Source organism: Acipenser ruthenus, chromosome 14 (genome assembly GCF_902713425.1).
Source record: "Acipenser ruthenus chromosome 14, fAciRut3.2 maternal haplotype, whole genome shotgun sequence".
Classification (NCBI taxonomy): domain Eukaryota; kingdom Metazoa; phylum Chordata; class Actinopteri; order Acipenseriformes; family Acipenseridae; genus Acipenser; species Acipenser ruthenus.
The window spans coordinates 20,024,931-20,038,634 of record NC_081202.1 but is presented as its reverse complement, the minus strand read 5'-3'; the positions used below and the strand labels follow the sequence as shown (position 1 = coordinate 20,038,634).

Below are 13,704 nucleotides of genomic sequence, written 5' to 3'. Positions count from 1 at the left end.
TTGTGGTTGGCTTTTTAACATCGGTCTACAACAGTTTTTTGAACACTTTATTTAATTAATCAGAACACAACAGTGTAATTAACTCACGAATTAAAGCTTTGTGAATATGGCCCTTATATGGATACTCTGGTCTTAATTCGGTCTCAGTTGGTCTTGGTGGATCTTGTGCACTTTGTTAATGAGCAACTCTTCAATGAAGTTAAATCAGTCTGCAGTACGGATTTCATTCCAGTTTAAAATGAGCCCTCCCTATCGACTTTCTCCTGCTCAATAATATAAAACTTGTAGTAAAAAAAAAAAAGTGCTTAAAGATAAGAATACAAATAAGAATCACTTTGCAGGGAAAATATTTATATTTAAGATATAGGCACATGTATTTTTGTTCGGTTATTGTTTTGGTCATTATTATTATTATTATTATTATTATTATTATTATTATTATTATTATTATTATTATTATTATTATAATGGAATTGTAAGGAATTGATGATCGCTTCTACAAATATTCCCAATGTATGCAATAACATTCCGCAGTTTTACCCCTTTGTACATTTGTCAGAATTATATGCTAAAAAATAAACACGCAATTATATAATGGCGTTTTTGTTTCATTATTTTTTTTTTACTGATTTAAATAAAAGGTATTTGCAATCGGAAAAAAAAAGTCTCTGTAATCTGGCTACAATAAACTTATACTGAGCTACTACAGTCTCAGATGCAAAGAGTATTTTTTTTAAAATTATATATATATATATATATATATATATATATATATATACACACACACACACACACACACACACACAAACAAACAAATTGCTTTCTTAGTTTTTTGTTTAACAATATTTCAAAATTAGTATCAGAGACATTCTAAGCTTAATACCAAGTTTTATTTTCACCAGAAACATTTTTTGTCAGAATAGAGAAACGCATTTTTTTCCGCAGATACATTGCATCACATTTATATACTTATATCAAAAAAATATATAAACAAAAACTAAATAAACAACAATCAAGCATTTATAGCATATCAGTGTCACCACAACAGTAAATATATTTATACATTCCTAAATAGTTCTATAAAGATACAAATAAATTCAAATAAATATGACAAGGCTTTTTACATCCTTAACCCTGAGACGTAAAAATAATCAAATTATTTCGTGAAGCGTTCTTAAGTTTTTTTTGTTGTAGTTGTTGTTGTTGTTGTTTTTAACCAACTAGTCTTGTCAAGAAAAAGTATAGCTCAGATAAACCAAAATGTTGCATGCAAAGGTGAATCTTGAAATGAGCTAGGTGCACACTAGCGTACAGAATATTTCCCGCAAATCGGTGGATACGTTATTGACTTTGGTGCTGTTCATTCAAATTGTCGGTAGAAATGGACTGAGCTCCAGAGCAACTGTCATGCAGCTTCCTGATGTGTTTCTTTAAATCAAAGTTCCGACAGAATCCTTTCCCACAGGTTGGACAGGTGAAGGGTTTTTTGTCGTTGTGGGTGTGCATATGGAAAGTCAGGTTGTAAACTTGATGGAAAGCCTTGTTACAGATACTGCACTTGAACTGCTTTTCCCCGCTGTGTGTCAGTTTGTGGTTTTTGTAGTTGCCTATAAATGTAAGCACAAGAACACACAACGTAAGCACAACTTATTCATGCTCATTTATATTCTATATACATTAAGTATACATTTACAGTTTGCACGTTGCAGGAAAAAAGTCGCTGACATTTGCGTTCGCAAGCTGCAATGATAATGTGCAATTTTCTACAAATATAAGGAAATCATAAATCATTGGAAAACTATCAACCAGTATATATTTATTCAAAATAAATAATATTATAGATAGATAGATAGATACACAGATAGATAAATAAGCCTTAGAACTTTCAAATATTTTAAAAGAATAACCTTTGTCGACATAATAGTCAATTATACATAGCTCTAACATAAATACATATGGCCTACGTTGTGTTTATTTTTTTTTACCTAAATAAAACATGGTTCTATTTAAAAATGATATAAGTTAAAAACGTGCTCACGCTTATACAGCACAGTATTCAGTTCATCGCGCACGTATTTTATTGAGTTCCATTTAAAATATCAAGCACATATTTCTCACCTTTTTGATGAAATCCTTTTCCGCAGAATTCACATATAAATGGTTTATATCCCGCATGGATTCTTGTGTGAGTGTTCAGAGTTGAGCTCCGGTTAAACGCTTTCCCACACTGGTTACACTTGTGGGGTTTTTCCTATTGGAAATAAGACAGATTAGTACTGCATAGAGGAAATTGTAAAACATTATTATCACAACATAAGTTACGTATAATACGTTCACACACACTTTAGACACCATAAAGTTTAAAAACTCGGCATGGCTGAAGTGTCTGCAGAACTTCCACGCATAGTCTATACGGAAACATGTATATTTGGTAGTCTCTTGCACGAATAAACAGCATTTCGGTTAATGTTATAAATTGTATGTTTTACCTGTGTATGGATTATCTTGTGTCTACAGAGAGTGCTTGCCTGTCGGAAGCCTTTCCCACAGACTTTACAAACAAACGGTCTGGCTCCGGTGTGTACTGGCATATGACGGGTTAAATTGTAATGTGCATTAAATACCTGCAATTAGAAAAAAAGGCACCAATGAAAACCTGTTTCTTGTGTTATACTACAAAAAAAATAAGTAATTAAAAACAGAATTATATAAATAATACACTAAAATAGTGTTAAATTATAAATACTTGCCTTTCCACAAACGTCACAAGTAAACACTTTGGGTTTAATATTTGGGGATCCGTTGCTAAGTTTGGAGGCGTTTTTAAACAGTTTTTCAGACAGAATCTGTGCACTCTCTTTCATATAGTGCTGGAGTTGGGATTGAGACAAGTCTTTAAAGGCAACCCCAGACTGGTATTGTTCCACTGAAGGAATAAGTTTGCTTTTCTCCGAAAGAAATGTTTTCTGATGTGGGTTAAGTGGGGAGTTCAGGAGATAGGAAGCCACTGGATGGACGTTAAGAATACTTGCAGGAGGGGGGCATGGGCTGTCTCCACAATTAAGATAGCACAAAGTTCCCATGGTCTGAAACGAAGACTGGTTTACCACCCGTGGTCTAAAAAGTTTATATTGTCCAATCGGGGGGGTTACACTTGACAATTCAGTTTTATAATTTAAGCCAATACTTAACAAATCGTTGGAATTATAAGACGACGTATCTAAATGGTACTTTCTTGGTTCTGATCCAGTGATGCTAAATGTGTGAGCAGCTTCATATGCCAATGGAACAAACGGTATCATGCAAGGAAGTGTGGTGGAGTTCACATGAAGAGCTTGCTTTGGGTCTGTCTTGGTCGTGGGTGTCTGAAATAAGTTCAGAAGTGGCATCGACTTCGGTTCTGGTGTCCTTGCCATAATCCTTTCAATAGAGAAAGCAAGAGGTTTCGAAGTGCTGATCATGTTGTATCCAGCTGATAAATGTTCTCGCACTGAAGATGAACCAAAGATTGACGGTGTCGTATGGCAGAGAACACTGTCCATGTCTTTAAATCCACTTCTTGGTTGGTGTATCTCCTTTGTAGATGCCTCTTCTTAATTCACTGTCCTGCAAGAAAGCACATCATGTGTGGCAACCAGGGTGGATGTCAGCGAATCGTTGACTCCTTACTTATTTCTAGGAAGACTGCTCAATCAAACGTGTTGTGTCAATAACGCAGGAAAGATATCGTCAATCGTTACTTTCCAAGAGGAGAAGGTAAACTAGATAATTGCTCAATTCACTTCCATTAGTCAATAGAGAAACTTTTTTTTCACTTGCCTACTGCTATTATTGGTGACTGAAACACACCCGCCCACAGAAGGAGGTGCTCACTCTTTATTTGTAATCTTCATGTTTAGCTTAAACCCTTCAGCAAATCTGAGATCAGCTCTCCCCTAGTCTTTAAATGACATCAGAAATCATAGAACGACGTGACAAACAAAAGGGGATGTCTGTGAAGGTTAATGTCAGTTAACATTTCCCCCCCCAGCTCTACTTTCTATGTCAAGATATTTCAAGTCGAATTTATGGCTAGATCTGTACAGAACCGCTCTCCGATCTTGAGTCTATTGGATACATGTATATGACTGTAAGTAAATGGCTGAGAATGAGTCTAGGTCTACTTCATTAAAATACAATTTAATTAGTAGGCAATGACATAAAAAAAAAAAAACAACTACAATATAATATTAACATTCCGATTATATTAGAAATGTTGGTGAAAGAATGTTTTTAGTCATGCATTAAAACGATCACCTTCATTTTAATAAATTAATGTTGATATTGTACATATTATTATTATTATTATTGATTTGGGGGCCGTACTAAGCCTATTTGGGGGGAAAGATTTTGTGTCTTTCATGTACCGTATTTTCTGTTTATTATATGAAGGTTTTCTTCGATTTTGTTTTATAAACCAGCTTAAATATTTATTTAATTGGAGGATTCATATTACAGTTTGATTTCTCACACCAGACTAATCATTCATATTAATAGTAGCCTATTGAATTCACCCAAAAATGTATAACTTTGAGGGATATAAATATTTAAATGTTTGACTGTCCATAGGCTATCCTTCTCGTGTAAACACAACTGGTACCACTCAGACGTTACACGTGAATTCTCAGGTGCGTCAAACCTTTTGCCAGCCAATGGGTACCCCCGCCCCCGCCCCCTAAGACTTGGTAAATTTGGATTTCAAGAATGGAATGGATACAGTTGTTTGTATTATGTACACCTTATTGTGCAATTGATTTGGTTATAACAATTGTATTAAAAAATAAACACAGTCAAGAAATATTGTTGGCATCATTGAGTTTATTTCTGCTAATGAAGTCTGAAGATAGAAACCGGGCATAATGGATATAAAGAAAAAAGAAAGGTTTAGTAAATGCGGTCTACAAGAGAATCATAGTAACATGGCAAGTTTAAACTAGTTGGCCAAAATTTTGAGCATGTCACCTTCATATTTTTGCGGGACTCGTTAGTATAATTCAGTGATGCACTAGCAAAAGATTTTAACAAAATATATGCAAATGTTTGCTTCAAGTTGGCCCTACTGCTGCGAAAACGTAATACAATGGAGTTCGATACAAAGACTAACTCCAGAACAACTGTAACTTGCCCGACCGACGATTAATTCAACTGTCTGAAAATGTCATGAAACCAATAGGTTTTGCTAAACTGTCAAGGGGAATGACAAGGTGTTGCAGTTGTTTGGACCCAGCGGAAACTACACCTTCAACAGCCAGTGCAGTGCTGATAAGAGGGACGGGATATTTATCCAAGAAAATGTGGATAATATTCTCAGTGTTTTCAAAGTTCTTTGCATTGCAAATAAAATGAAGATTTTGACAAAATCGACGCGGAACGAGTAGTTATTTTCAGGTAAAGACTGAATCAATACAAATGGAAAAATTGCAAATTCGTGGTTATATAACTTGTAGTAACTAAATTGTGATTGGGTTTATCTTTATATTGATCTAACAAATAACCAAATAACTGATAACTTAGGCCCAGTGTGCAATGTGTTTCATATATATATATATATATATATATATATATATATATATATATATATATATATATATATATATATATATATATATATATATATACTGGGTTTATATTTTACCTACTTCAAGCATTATCTAGGCCCGACAACACGTTTATTTATTTCTGTTATGACTAGATATTCTACATGAAACCCTACCCCATTTTAAACATTTCCTTTAAAAATAATATCAAATCATGATACAAAGATCCTGAATGTCCGCACCATTATGCTTTCAACAAGCAACATAGGCTAGTGACTGATTTCATTACTGACATTGAAGTCATTCTCTATGGTGTTTGAAATTACGATATTAAGTTTGACAGTTGTAATAGTTAATTAAATGAAAAATGCAGTGTTAACGTAGACACAATAAAGCAAAATGATGTGTACAGTGGATTAGCCGGCTCAAATATTTTAAATCACCTTTATTCTCGTCACGTGTGTATGTATTACTTACAGAGGAGCACTATCCCCCCTCTCCCCTCATTTACCTAACTGTTGATGGGGAAACCCTCAGTCTGTGGGGGAGGGAACAGTAACAGATGGGGTCTCATTTAAGACTATAATTGCAGCGTTTTATATGAAATTCAGCTACTGCCCTGCTATTCTGTACAGTGTGTTACCTTCACTGCGAGGGTTCTTAATCGTTTTTAGGAATTAGGGATTGTTTTGTGTCTTTTATTGTATCGCGGATAAATTATTTTCTCTGTCACAAACAACTTAAAAAAACAGATCGTTTCTAATTGCTCTGCCCTGACACTGCGTACATCTCTAGATGTCATTAAAGGCTTTTAACTGAAATAGTCCATGTTTCTGTTTTAAGATTGCGTTACCTAATTATTCACTTTGTGCGTTCGACAATAATATCTCAGCTATTAATGATTTTTTTTATTTTGTTTAGTTTTTATCTTCTAAAACTGCATTCCATGTACGGGCTGAAATTGAGATAGGCAAAATGTAAAAATGCCTATAAATTACTAAGGAAGGATAAATAACTAACCTAATTTCTTTAGCAGACTTTTAATTGAAGTGCATTTGTCAAGTGCACTGGAAAAAGCAAGTGCTTATGACGAATGTCCCAGCCACACATAGGCGATTATATGGAGAGGTAAACCACTGTTGAATCCATGGTTTTAATTTCTTCGTCTTTGCCTGCTTTTTTATTGTATAAATAAAGCACAGAATTCTATGGGGATTAAAAACATGACCGTTTTCTTAAACCGTCCTACTCACTGAAAGGCGAGCGCATCACTTTGGTAATGTATCTGTCCATTAATTCGACTTTCAGTTTGTATCTTATTTATATTTTGCAGGAAATCTCAAATCGGTCAGACATACATAGTTGGCTTTTCATAAATGCATTTTTGTCTCAGTGTCATTGACAAAATGTGTTAGATTCTAACTGATGATTAAATAAGTAATGGGTAATGGATGTGAGAGCGTCACGGACATGTGTACATAAGTACGACATTCATTCCAAAGCCCAACGATTTACAGAATACAACACAAATTTGCCTACTTAACATGATCTACACAATTACTATCTTGGCCGATATGCCTACTGTTGTGTTATGCGTTAGTGATACGTTTGTTCACAGTCGTTTATAAATAAACTATTAAAAAAGCCACAACTTTATGCAAAACAAATATGTATTTAAAAATAAAAATGGAAATGTATTAAGTTACTTTATCACTTGTGCATGCTCTATACAAATGCCAACATCCTTTGAAATATTACAACTGGCCATTTATCGATACATTAAAACAAATAATTCCATACAAAAAATACAAGGCATTTAAGTATCGGTCTACTTATTTAAAACCGTAAAAGAAGCATTAATCTGATTTGAAAAATATACAATTAGGAGTTGATGCAACACCAGTGAAAACAAATTACTGGTTGAATTGAATAAAAATATGCATTTCGCTTTATCAGCTTTGACTCATTAATATTAACCCACATTTTCTTTAAATCTGACATTTAGATATTGTTTTGTGCATGTTAAAAATCAGTTTTACGTTTTAGCAAACGAGGACAGACTACTGCAAATTATGTGCGCAGCCTTAGCTAAAGTGGGATAAGTGTTGGTAAAACAAAAATTCAAGGCGCCTTACACAGGGGATTTTGCGACTTTTCTAGAGTGAGTATAGGGCCCATAGGTCAGGGTGTTCTTGAAGATAACGTTTAAAAAACAATAACACAACATGTAAATGAAATATAAATATAACACAAAAGTATATACACCGTACATAATTAAACACTATAGAAGAGTAAAATACTTCGTTTTGAGTAGCCTACTTATTATTGCGTTTTACTTATTTAAGAGACAGTAACCAAATACACAGTAAAACCTGTCTAATCGACCTTCTAACATACCGGCTTACGTTATGTTGCAGGATAATTTTGGGGTCCTGACCAAATCCTTGTTGAAATTAACAATCCGGAACCTGTCTATTATAGAATCCGACATGATTTGTAAATCATGTGTGTCTATAAACCTGACTGCAGTCTGACATCAGGTCATGTGATTTTTCTTCAAGTATAAATACGCACCTGTGCCACAGTAAATTAATACAATCCTTGGTTTACGTTATTTTTACAGTAGGCCTATTTCTGTAAACTAGCACACTATTATAAGGCACAAGCGACGGGATGCTAACATTGCAATCAGTTTATACATATTTTTCAGTTTGTAGACTTTGTATGAAAAATATTTCATATAAAGACATTTAGCTGACATATTCATTTGTAGTGTTTCTAGATTTATTTATGTTATTTAGTTATTGTATTTCAATATTGGAACGTTCCCACAGGCTATATTTTCACCTCCAGCCATTGTTTGATTAAAGAGCAGCAAAAATGTAATTCTTTATTCATGCTCTTTTTTTTTTGCACAAATCTTAAAATGATAGAAAACAAACATTCAATATAAACTATGTTTAAAAAAAAGAAAAAAAAACTTTTATGTTGACCCTAAATACATTAAAACAAACAAACAAACAAACAAACAAACAAAAAACAATACTGTACCTCCATGGATTCCAGGGTCGTTACAATCTGCAATCGGCCTCAAGGTCATTTCTTTGCAGACATACATATTTCGTACATAAAATCACGTGTCACATATTTACATACTTAGAAGCACATACAACTGGCCTGTACAAGCCCTTTTCGTTGCTGTGGATAGGCTAGATTTCTTTTACATTTTATAATAATAATAAATAGTTTCGTCAACGTAGATGCCTGTATTTATAGATCCAATGTATGTAAAATAAATAAAGTAATAAATAAATACATATTTATATACAGTAGAAGTACAATCCCGGTATACACTGTAATTCCAGGGTTATAATTGTATTTGTACTCCCCAATATGTAAACAAGAATTGTACTACAGATACCTGTAGACACAGTACATTTTCATATTTACGCAATATACTTGATCATACATTTAGAAAAGAAAAATCACTTGAGGTGATAAATTGGTTTTAGACAGAAAAGATTTACAAATCTCGCCAGATTCCATAATAGACAGGTTCTGGATTAGAAGGTATCACACCATTCATTTCAATAGGGATTTTGCCTGTTTTGTTATCTTTAATGTACAACGACTTAAGAAATCTGCCTGATACAACTGATAAACTGATAAATACACCTGAAAGAATAAAACCATATTTAAATGGGCAGTATGCTGCGTCGTAACCAGAGGACACCACCTCGGTGTCCTCACAGCCAGTGTCACCCCATCTGAAAAACCTTGGAGATTGACAAAAAAAATTAAAAAAACAAACAAACAAAAAAAAAACTTAAACCTACACACACATAAGAACTGGAAGACAGCAACTTAAATATATTATTACATTATTTATTATTAATAAATGGAAATATATATATTCTTTTTACATTAAATAAAAACACTTCTCATAACATTTCTGCTGTTCACAAAAATCAGCCCAAACATTAGGCATGCTCTTTATTATATTCATGAGCAGCCCTCTTTGCACTATGCATCATGCATCAAGTGACAGGAAATTTGAAGCAGACACAGTCCACATTTAGCTTGCATTGCATTAAAGCACTGAATGTATCAGCCCCCATATTCTTCCTGTCTTCCTACATTCAGTGTGGATTTTTCTAACCACTGAGAAAGCCCTCTCACAGTCAGCATCGCTATGGTGTAAACTCAACACAGCTCTCATCACAGTTCTTAAGGCATGGAAACCTCTGCTCACACACTGCTGTTTTCATCCTGCACACTTCAGCCCAGAAATAATCCACTATTTGGCTTTTCATCTTCTAGCATGCTGGGCAATGCTTCATCTTCCACCACTTGAAACTCCATACTCATTTTTCAGCGCCTCTGAATCAAAACTGGGGGTGAATCTAACTGCAAGCCTCACAACTGAAAAACAAAGATATACAATATGTAAATATCTAGAATAGTTAATATATAATGCATAATTAAGCCATGTTTATTTTATGCCCCCAAAGACAACTGAAACAATTTAAAGCAAGCAACAATCCTACAGAAAAGCTGGACAGAGATTTCATACTTGGCTCACAGGTAAGTTCATTCCTTCTAGCAGGGTCCAGGACGACTAGATCGTTCAAAACTTTATCATCAAAAGACAACTTCTGAAGCATCTTTTTGACCACAGCAAAGTAGAAACCTCTACCTTCCCTAGAACAGCAAACAAAACGATTTTTAAATTTAATATAACTTACTACACATGAATTGGTACACAAAAAGTAAACATTTGTAAAAATACATGCATGCACACACAGATAAATCTAAACACTCACCAAATTAAATGGCACATGTTAGTAAACATTAAATGCAAGCCCCTTTACCTAAAGAACTTGGTCCTTGTAGCACGGTTAACAGCAATCTCCTCTGCGAGAAAGGTCCTGACAGACATACCACCTGCTAATATGTTATTGTCATGTTGCTTTTCCAGGACATCATACTCCACTTTCGTTTAATCAGCCTTCCCTTTGATGTACCTCATGGAAACACATTTCAAAAGCAATTTCCTAGGCAGATGATCCATCTCTGGTACCGTGGCCCCTATTTTTGTTTCATCAGCCTGTAATATTAACAAAAAAAACTGTTACAGTCATCTGCAAAATAAATCATTAATTAAATAACAGATAATGATTGACTAAACTGTATTATTAGTAGTACTACTATGAATAAGTTCAGCTGGAGCTCTCTTGCCCAAAACCTTCCCTTTAAATGGTCCACAAAAGTTTTTAGATATCTGGAATACAGATTCAACACCAAATTTAAAATAACTGTTTGACCTTAACCACGCCCAAGTTCTAAGAAACATTGCTGAAGATCTCGCAAGGTGGAATGGTCTCCCTCTGCATCTAATGGGACGAGTGGCAGTGGTTAGAATGAACATCCTTCCTAAGATTAATTATTTATTTCCATGACCCCAGTTTTTCCCAGTGCTAACTAGTTTACTACACTTAAAAAAACACTTAAGTTTTATTGGAAAAAGAATGTACCTCGAATTAAATGATATAAACTTCAAAGAAAAGCAAAACTCACTCTGTTAGCTTATTACCCTCCCCCTTATCACTAGTATATTAAAAATAACATAAAGAAATAATTTTGTATCCAAGATTCACAAACTGTTAGGGTCATTAGATGGTGATATCTGTATTCCAATAGATGAGTGAAAGAGAGATCTCAATATCAGTGGCAGTGTAGACTTCTGGAAAGAAATCTGTGCACAAACCTTACTCTCATGCAATTCCAAAACTCAACTCATTCAATACAAGGTACTGCATAGGACCCATTACAGCAGAAGGAGATTATTTCTGATGGGACTTTCCAATACTGACACATGTCAACATTGTGTAGAAGGGGTTCCTGACAATTACCTTCATGCCCTTTGGTCATGGCCACCGATTCAACAATTTTGGTCTAAGATTCTGGAGGTTATAGCTGACTATGGGCCTTAGCAGTCCTGGCTCCCCAGCTGGGTGTCTAATTGGAGACCTCTCTGCCCTTGAGCTCCCCACCCATCACTCAAAGTTTCTGCTTCTTTCTCTCACAATTGGCTTAATCTAATGACCGAGCATGCATCCCTCGAAAGACTCACTGCAAGACTTTGAGATAAAAACTCTGAATTTCATCTTATCTGGGATCCTTTCTTTATATTTCTCAACCAAAAAATATGATTGCCTCAAACACTCAGAATCATAACACTCACCAGCCATTGCCTGTTATAGTGAACAATACTCGATCAAACTGTTAAGACCCAAATCAGCAGCCCTCTCTTCTTTAAACCCTTTCTTGCATCCCTTTCTTGTATGTGTTTTCTATCCCCTCACTTCCCGTCTCTTTCTTTCACCAATGTGTTTTTTGTTTATTGTTTTTTTAATTTTTTTCCTGTAAAAACCGCAACAAAAAATAAAGAAGGATAAATAAATAAATAAATAAATAAATAAATAAAATCTCCATCTGGTCAACTTCAACAAACTCCTGAAACTCTTTGTAGGCTTCCTTCCATTTGGAACTGAGAACAAAAAGCAAACACAAGATGTATATTACTGTAGGATTGCTCATTATATTATATATTATGCTAGTTAAAGTTTTACAGGCAGGCATAACATACCTATCTATATACATATATATAACTATATACAGTATTTTTATATATGTAACTATATACAATATATATATATATATATATATATATATATATATATATATATATATATATATATATATATATATATATATACATACACACTGCATATAGTTATATAGGTATATAGTTAGGTATGTTATACCTGCCTGTAAAATTTTAACTAGCATTGCAAAATTGCATATATCTGACAATGAAGAAAAACAAGCAGATGTTCCTAAACGAAATTTGCTTTAACTGTGAAGAAAGGTATGTAGTCACTACACAACTCTTGTTGTGACCATTTTAGTGGCATAATTAAATACAACTTTTTAACAGTATAAAGCAAAAGCATGAGTCTTCAGGAAGACAGGCACATGTGAGATATTTAAAACACAGGACAATTAACTAGGGTATGTCAAAATAATGAAAAATATCTGTCTTTTTTTAAAATTACGCCATTTGCAGAATTAGTAAAGAAACAATTGGTAGGGTTAATAATTGCAAATGTTTTTAGGAAAATAATTCATAGTCTATGTACAGAATCTAGAAATTTTATATTAAAAAATAGGCGTTTAAGTAACAGTAAATATTTTCTTAAAGTTTTATTTAGTGTATCAACGACGACTTCGTTTGTTCCAATGTTGCAAACAGGCATGTCTAAAATCCTGCTGGCAGTGCCATCATCTTCACATAACCCGACTAGAATGACCAGCCTCTTCTCACCCTTATGGTCATTTGATTCACCAATCATAACCGAGTACGAACCGGTTTTGCACCTCTCAATAACTGGTTTTGTCAGCTCTGGGGCGATGATTTTTTTAAAGATTTGTGTCAGTTTAGTCCTCCTGCACATTCTGGTGATGAATTTGCGAGAGTTGGCAATACTGCCACTGTATCATGTATAAAGGGTTTCGCAGCCTCTCAAAATTATGAAAAACCATGAGTTTCACGGGTAAACATTGAGACTTGACATCCATGATGGCAGTATGTGATTTAGGAGTACAGACAAAACACGATTTTACAAAAGTGAGTGTAGGTACAAATTCAAATCACTACATTGCCATTGTTGGTTGAACTGTAACAACAAATAAACATATTATAGTAAAATACTTTTTTTTTTTTTTTACACTTTTTATTTGTTATTTTTATTAAATAAAAAAATATAATTAAATTATTTTTTGGCATGGTGGTAGGACTTCAGTATGAGTTATTGGTTTAAGAAAAACATATTTCTTAGTAATTCAGTATGTGCAGGCAGAATATGTGTTCCACAGTTTTTTCCGAAATACTGTCAACATCTGCTTTAGTTTCAAAAGCCAGGCTGCATGTTTTAAATTGTGAATTATGTAATACAGACAGATTCATATGCAAGACTCCTATATGGTCAGCATGCCACTTTTTATGGAGGTACTGTGTGCATCTGCATTAGAAGATCTGTAATAAACCATAAACAGCCAGACTTCA

The 13,704-nt window shown here is 34.0% G+C and overlaps 1 protein-coding gene across 1 annotated transcript; it reads right to left on the bottom strand.

The window, feature by feature from the left end:
• Positions 1-888: 888 nt before the first annotated feature.
• On the bottom strand, positions 889-3,816 carry LOC117419391 (fez family zinc finger protein 1-like). Its single transcript, XM_034032105.3, has 4 exons — positions 2,751-3,816; positions 2,490-2,624; positions 2,119-2,251; positions 889-1,607 (listed from the first exon to the last, which is right to left on the bottom strand). The coding sequence occupies exons 1-4, from the start codon at positions 3,540-3,542 to the stop codon at positions 1,342-1,344; spliced, it is 1,326 nt and encodes a 441-aa protein (XP_033887996.1). The 5' UTR covers positions 3,543-3,816; the 3' UTR covers positions 889-1,341.
• Between the last annotated feature and the right edge of the window lie 9,888 nt (positions 3,817-13,704).

What these genes read in the sequence shown, in the direction of transcription:
- LOC117419391 (XM_034032105.3), bottom strand. Translation starts at nt 3,542, where the DNA reads ATGGACAGTGTTCTCTGCCATACGACACCGTCAATCTTTGGTTCATCT. An exon ending in ACAAGATAATCCATACACAG is followed by an intron (nt 2,252 to 2,489) that starts GTAAAACATACA and finishes TATTTCCAATAG; the next exon opens with GAAAAACCCCACAAGTGTAA. An exon ending in AAAAGGATTTCATCAAAAAG is followed by an intron (nt 1,608 to 2,118) that starts GTGAGAAATATG and finishes TTACATTTATAG; the next exon opens with GCAACTACAAAAACCACAAA.